The sequence below is a fragment of the Magnolia sinica genome, chromosome 8 (assembly GCF_029962835.1).
Source record: "Magnolia sinica isolate HGM2019 chromosome 8, MsV1, whole genome shotgun sequence".
Taxonomy (NCBI): domain Eukaryota; kingdom Viridiplantae; phylum Streptophyta; class Magnoliopsida; order Magnoliales; family Magnoliaceae; genus Magnolia; species Magnolia sinica.
The window spans coordinates 46,598,501-46,606,484 of record NC_080580.1 but is presented as its reverse complement, the minus strand read 5'-3'; the positions used below and the strand labels follow the sequence as shown (position 1 = coordinate 46,606,484).

Genomic DNA, 7,984 nt, shown 5'->3' with positions numbered 1-7,984 from the left:
CAATTCTGATTTTTATAGTTGATATGGTTGCTTTTAGGTTTTAAGGATTAAAAAGTTTTAGCATTCTTAGAATAATTTTGATTTGAACTTTTCCCCTTTGAGTTTGAAGACTCTCCTTTCACAAACTTAGGAGGAGCATTCTTATATTTGGGAGGAATATTTTTGTTGGTCGCCACATTTTCTTTATTTAGATAAAAGTTTTTCTAACTTAAGATCACCTTGGGCATACCTCCATGATCCTTTAAACTTAAAAGTGAAGAGACTTCTAGTTTTAGTTTTTCATTTTCGAATTTTAGATTTTTAATAAGAGAGGTTTTGAAATCTAAATCGCATTTAGTTTTTTCAAAACAATCTGAAATATGGGATTTTTCTAAAACAAGAGTATCAAAATTTTCTTTAAGTTTTGAAAACTTTTCTTTCTGAAGTTTTAGTTTTACTGCAATTTTACAACTCTCCTTGTATAGGGCATTATAAGCATCTTGAAGATCTTCTTCATTTTCATGATCACTATTCAGATTTTCTTCACTAGTTGAATCATCATGATCTAAAAAAGTGAACTTGGCTAGAGTCATAAGGGCTTTAACTTCATTGCCCAACTCGGTTTCAAAATCTTCTGATTTAGAAGAGGCTTTAGTGCCAGAAGATTCATCCCAAGTAGCTAACACACCTTTCCTTTTAGGTTTGTCCCTTTTAGGAAACTTGTTTGCTAAATGCCCATATTCATGGCAGTTGTAACATTGACTATCTTTTAAAGATTTCCAAGTTTTAGTTTTAGTTTTTTTCTTATCATTTGATTTTTGAAAATTAACGCTCTTTTTACTTTTGAAAATTTTGTAAAACTTTTTAGCTAAAAGGTCCATATCATCTTCAAAATTTTTTAAATCAGAATTACTACTATTTTCTTGAGAAAAACATTTAGAAGATTTAAGGGCGATGGATTTTCCTTTTGGAGCTTTAAAGTTTAACTCATAGGTTTGTAAAGAACCAACTAATTCTTCTACCCTCATATTATCCGTATCATGAAGTTCTTGGATCGCGGTCACCTTTGAATTGAACTGTTCAGGTAGTGAGCGTTGTATCTTTGCACAGACTTTACTTTCTGGGATTTTATCACTGAGACCCCACACAGAGTTAACAATGTCATTTAATCTAGTATAAAAGTCCATGAAAGTTTCACTTTCCTCCATAAGTATTTCCTCAAATTTGGTTGTGAGGATTTAAACATTAGATTTCTTGACAATTGTTGTTCCCTTGTGTGTCATTTCTAAAATATCTCAGGCTTGCTTTGCAGTATCACATGATATAATTCTTTTAAATTCATCCGGTGATAGTGCGCAAGTGATTACATTTAGTGCTATTGCATTGGCACTACTCTCACTTTTCTAAAGTGTGGTCCAAGAAAAATAAGGTGAGATTTTCTTAGATTTGGATCCATTGATACCAGTTACTTCAGTGGTAGGAGGAGTCCATTCAGTCACTGTGGCTTACCACACGCTCTCATCCATGGATTTTAAGAAAATTCTCATTCTGGCTTTCCAATAGGCATAATTGGAGCCATCAAATGGTGGAGGCCTGGTGACTAAAAGACTATCAAAATTTAACATCTTCCAAATCTCAGATCGATTAGCTCAGAAAATAAATCCAAATAGAATAATTAAAAACAAGCTATTAGGCTTTGATACCACTTGAAAAGGCCGAGCTATATGTCCTAGAGGGGGGGGGGGGGGGGGGATGAATAGGACTATGCCAAATTAAAATTTAATAGTGGAATTTAAATAAATTAAATACAGATAGCAATAGACAATCCCATAATGTTGAACTTAAATATAACCTCAAATGTATGAGTATTGAGAGGTTGATACAAATGTTGTTCTAAGGACAACCTTACACCATAAAAACCAAGGGTTTATGGCAGGACAACCTTATTAGAATGATTTGTGTATCAAAAAACTCAAACTTGATATAGAGGAATAAGTAAATAAATAGCAAGAAAGGAAATCTAAGCTATTACAACATTCCCACACATCCACATAAGGATTACAACATTCTCCACAAATGTAATAAGGGAATTACAACCATTCACCAAAAGAAATAAAAATTCAAACTACAACACCAGAAATTATAGTGGTTCGCTTGTGTGTACACCAACTGTTTAAAAAAACAGCTACACAACTACTCCACTCCTAATATCCTCACACAGTGGATATTAGCGTTCACTATGAAAATAGGTTTTTTTAGGTTCACCTAAAACCCTCACAATTGTTTCTTTTAAGTAGGCTTACACAATTCAAAAACCCCACACTCTGAGTTTTTTGGATCACCTCAGACAAACTAAAATAGAGATTTTTCTGCCACAATCTCAAAAACCAAAACAGAAATTTATAATAATGTAAAATACTTGGATATTCTCTTTTTGATGCCGCCCGGAAGAACTAAATCGGAGTAGAATTTCAATGTAGAAGTTTAATGTCCAAACTCACTTATGAAATGGTTCTAGGTTCTAAATTGATTTTAAATTAAATCAAGTTGGGCTAGCTCTATTTAATTTTGATTCCAAGAAAAGGGCAATTCTTAATCCCTTCTTCAAATATGATTGGAATAAAGAATACAAAATCAAATATAATAAAGCTAAATTAAGAGAATATTAAATGAGCACAATATAGGTTAAAAAGAACACTAACTTATCTCTTAGAGTGATGTATTGATTTATCTTGAATTGAATGAAAATTTTTGAAATTCGTGTTCTATTTATAGGTGAAGAAATCATGTTCGCCATTGGTCCTGAGGACACTACGACTGGTTGTAGGACCAACTGATTTTTTAAATTTTGAGTGCGATGAGATAAAGCCGTTCTAGACTAGTCGTAGGCCCTCCACGATCGATCGTGGGACCTCCACGAATGGTCGTGACCTGTCCATGACTAGTCGTGTGGAACCTGAAATAGTTGCTGGACTTTGAGTCGCAGCTACAGGACTGGTCGTGAACAAATTGAGCACTATTCACATGACCAGTCAAGCAGTCTCCCGGACTGGTCGCGGCATAACAAAAAAATTTAAAAATCTTCAACAAACTTAGTACTGGTCATGGAATTTCTTCTACTAGTCGAGCCAGTGCTAGGACTAGTTGTACAGAGTCTAGGACTAGTCAAGAAACAGACTATTCACTTATAAAATGATATAATTGAATTATATATTCAAAATGACCTACCCTAAGGTTAATATAAGGTCATTCATACCTTAATCATGATGTATGAACATTGACATCTCTTTTTCTTTAGTTGATAGGCATTCTTTGAAGTTCATGAAGCTTGAAATCTTGTTAAAGGATGAAGCTTGAACTTAAGACCTTTTGAAGAATATTCAAACTTGAATTTGTAGCCTTAAGAAGCTTGAACTTGAAATATCTTAAATCTTAAGCTTGAGGTTCAAGGTACAAAGACTTTGTCTTAACTTGGAGCTTGAATTATGAATCTTCAACATTGAACACTCACTTGATGGTGTACTCAAACAAGATCATGTAATCTTGCCTTTCTTGAAGTAAAGACCTTTATTCTTGAGTGATGCAAAGTCTTCATGATGTAAAAGAGCTACACAAGACACAGATTCCAAGAGAGTTTTGGCACTACCAAATTTGACAATTATTGGAGCTAGAAATCATAGCACTTACACCATTCTGTTCAAGTTACTTCTACTGTTGCCCCTAATCCAGGTATATATTTTCTTTTCTCATTTTATATCATCATTATATACACATTTATTTTCTTTTGAACTCATAATCTCTACTTCTTATCTTTCAGTTTTAGTCATGCCAACACTAAGTGGATCTGAAGGGTCTAACTTAGTAACTGTAGTTTTTGATAATTTCTCTTTAGAAAGGTGCCACCTCTTATGTTGCGACTCTTCAAGAATGCAATTTCCATTATCATCGGTGCTTTTAAAGATCTAACCCAGTGGCCCTTTTTGGATGGCGCTCTAGCAGTTCTCACCCATTCGACTCGTCTGGCGCATATTGATGTTCAGTCTCTTCATGCCTCCTTGTCACAGTTTTATGATTCCATGAAAAACTTTGAAGCAGCGCAGAGTATAGTCATTGTTCCCAAAATTCTAAGTCGTTAGAAGGAATTAGTATTACTTAAGGAGAAACTTTCTCATTCAGATGATGTTCTTGAATACTGTTAGCCAATCTCTTCATAAGAAGTCGAAGGTTTTCGACAGAAATAAGGCGATCATTGACGATCAAATTTCTCTTCTTGAGAAGGAGATTCTATCACTCAAGAGTCAGAAAGAGGCAGAAGACTTAACTATTTGTTAGATCAAAGAAGAGATTAAAATGAATACTCAAGTAATTCATACCGTACAAGCTGAACGAACAAGGAATAGGGAAGTTACTGCTTCTTTAGAATCAGAACTGATTGGAGTTCCTGATCAATCAAGCATGATTCTTGAAGCTGAACGCACAACTGCTGTGGCACAATCTCAATTAAAAGAAGAGGTGCAATGTTACTTAGAAATATTAAACATAGCTGAAGATCTGTAGGCATTGTATGTAAATATTCCTTTTGTGTTATGATACATAAACAACTTGCGGTGTTTTATTTTTAGATATTTTTGAGATATTTTGCTCTTTCAGAAATTTCTACATCATGGATCATTTCAAGCATATTCATTTATGCAATAGTCTCAACATGATATTTTAATGAAGAACTACTATAAAACGTCAACATATTATGATTGTCAGTATGGGATTCCCTATATGTTTTTTGTTTTGATAGGCAGTATTAAGTTTCAGTTTAGTTAGATGATCACACACAGTTTAAGGTCTTGAGTAGTGGAGCAACACAGTTTTTAGACTCTTGAGTAGTGGAGTCGAGTCTCACGTGATAGTTTTTGTAACTCTTTGAGTTCACTGAACTTCTCACAGCTTGGTGAGTTCACTTACCACGATCCATCAGAGGGGCCAAGTGAAGCTACAGGGTTGGCCGCAGTAACTCTCTAGAGTTCATGGGGCACACAAGGCGACCTTTGAGATACCAAATCTAGGGCCGCCAGTCCATCAATGAGTAGGTTTAGGCCCTTCCTCATGAGTTACTTTTGAAATCAAACTAAGGATCTGGGGATCTTATGCATGGTTGGCCTATCTATGGTTAATGACCAAAGAGCGCACACTGCAGCCTGCGTTTTCTTTGTCTGCAAGGTCGAGCCCATTCACAAGAGGGCAATTTCTTCCATTCCACGTGACGCTGCCGGAAATATATACGACGGCATGGGTGTTACGCGTGATTGGTCGTTGAGGACTTTTTGGCCCTTTTAGGGTTTTTAGTCACTGGCTCCATCTGCTACCTGCATGGGTATGCGTACGATGGCCATCACGGGCTTTTTAAGGCCACTGGCTTCTCACCACTGCCCGAATGGTGATGAAGATAGGCTTTATGCGTAGTTGGCTATATAGGCTTGGCTAGGCTACCTTAAATGATGATAAGCTACCATCATTGTCGTAATAATAATAGGTATCTTGATCAATATATCACCACTGCTGATAATGTTGACGATATTCGTACTATGCTCATAATAATATATCGGTTTGGTGATGATACCAATTCGACGAGTTTTAACGGAGCTTATTTAATAACGACAACGATGATTACTCTCTTTTAAGAAAACCACTGATATGTAATCTTTAACATCATATTTGGAATTCCTCCTTTATTCAGTCATCTGAGAAAGAATATATGAACATGACTTCAATTGTCTTTTCCCCCTTTTGATATAGAAGCATTATGGTGATAATCTTCTGGATTAAAGTTAGAGCCCTCTTCAAGGATGATACTTCTTGATGAAGCGTGCATTGACTGATATACTAATACCTTGTCTATCTTGATCAACCACTCTGTATGCTCCGTTTGAATATACTTCTTTTACAATGTATGGCCCATCCTATTTGGGCTCAAACTTGCCCCCTGTTCTACGAGTCACCACTATTGGTCTTTTCAACATTAACACCATATCCCCTTTCTTGAAAGAGCAATATTTCACTCGTTTATCAAAGGTGGCTGATATTCTTGCTTGATAAGACTGTAATCACTGTTGGGCTAACCAGACGCTTCTCATCGAGTAGATCCAGTTCTTTCAGTCTTATCTTTACATTTTCATCATCTGTAATTGACTGATGCACTGCTACTCTGAGTGACGCGACTTGTATTTCAATCAGAATGACCGCCTCTACACCATAAACTAGTGAATACGGTGTCACACTTGTTGTCGTTCGATGAGTGGTCCTATACGCCCATAGTGCTTCCTGTAACTTTTCATCCCAGTCGCGCTTATTTCGGTCACCATCTTCTTCAGTATTTTCACAATTGTTTTGCTAAATGCCTTTGCTAATCCATTTGTCGGTGGATAGTAAGGTGTTGAAAATGAATGTTGGTTACCAAACTTTTGACACAATTTCTCCATGCCTCTGTTCTTAAAGGGGGTACCATTATCGATAACAATCTTCTTCAGGATGCCATGGTGATATATTATCGCATGTCGAATGAAATTGACTACATCTTTCTCTTTGATATTGTGCAATGTGATCGCTTCCGTCCATTTAGAGAAGTAGTCTATTGCTACCAGAATATATTGTTTTCCCTTGGATGAAGGTAGATTTATGGGCCCGATAACATCAAGTCCCTAGGCAGTGAAAGGCCAAGAAGCGACCGTTTGATGGAGATCTTCGGGGGGAACATGCACGACATCTCCATGGATCTGACGATCGTGGCACCTTTTTTGCATAATCTATTGCATCTTTGAACATTGTAGGCCAGTAATACCCCATTTGATGTATTCGATGAAATAAATTTTGTTCAGCCTGGTGTGCCCCGCATTCTCCAGAATGAGCTTCTCATAACATTTGACCTGCTTCTTGTTTATCAAGACACCGTACCAGCTTCCCGTTGTAAGATCTTCTATAGAGAACTTCACTACAAATGATGAATTTGCTTAATCTCTGTCTAATTTGTTGCCTTTATGCTGGATCTTAAGGCAAGATATCATATTTGAGGTAATGTATGAATGGTTGCCTCTAATCACCGTTGTCACCTCTAAATATGATATAGGTAGTGTTTCACCGACCTCTTCGATAACTTCAGGAGAGGGCAGGAATCTTCTTTCTTCTATAGTCACTTGAAGTGGACTTCAGTTTGAATAGGACAAGGCTGCCGCCATGCTAGCTAGAGCGTCTGCCCTTGCATTTTTAGATTGAGGTACGTGCTTAATTTTAACATGGTAAAATTGCTCTAGTAACTGCTGGGCTTTTCGACAGTACGGCAAGAGTTCTTGCTTTCTTATTTCAAACTCAGTCGTTAGCTGATTTATAATTAGCTTGTAATCCCCAAAAATATGTAATGTCTTTATTTTATTCTCATGGGCGATTTCCATTCCAATGATGTGAGCTTGATATTCGGCTTCATTGTTCATACAACCGGTGCCCAATGTGAAAGAATATGCTAATAAATCACCCTGAGGTGTGATGAAAATGACTCCTGCCCCGGCTCCTGACGCTCGAGAAGCACCATCGAAATACATCTGCCATTGGTCTTGTGATTCAATCATCATTACCTGTTCATTGGGAAAATCATTGCAAATTGTCTCACTTCCTGTTATGGGATGCCCTGCCAAGAAATCTGCCACTGCTTGTTCTTTTACTGCTTTTGCCGGCTCATAGGTAATGGTGTATTCCGAAAGTAACAACATCCATTTGGCCAATCTTCCTTTAATAGGAGCTATTAATACTGAAGGCTATCTCAGTAATTCTTTTATCAAATCGAACGCGTTCTGAAAGGCTTTGTCTCACACAAATTCTGTTCCTTTCTTTATCAAATAGGAAAATGGCTGACATCTTCCTACCAGATTCGAAATAAAATGACGAATATACGCCAGTTTCCCTTACAAGCTCTTCAGTTCCTTCAATGTTTTTGGAGGTGGCATATCTTGGATGGCCTTAA

At 36.7% G+C, this 7,984-nt stretch overlaps 1 protein-coding gene across 1 annotated transcript; it reads right to left on the bottom strand.

Annotated features, from left to right (window-relative positions):
• Positions 1–7,175: 7,175 nt before the first annotated feature.
• LOC131254250 (uncharacterized) lies at positions 7,176–7,733 on the bottom strand. Its single transcript, XM_058255241.1, has one exon. The coding sequence runs from the start codon at positions 7,731–7,733 to the stop codon at positions 7,176–7,178; it is 558 nt and encodes a 185-aa protein (XP_058111224.1).
• Between the last annotated feature and the right edge of the window lie 251 nt (positions 7,734–7,984).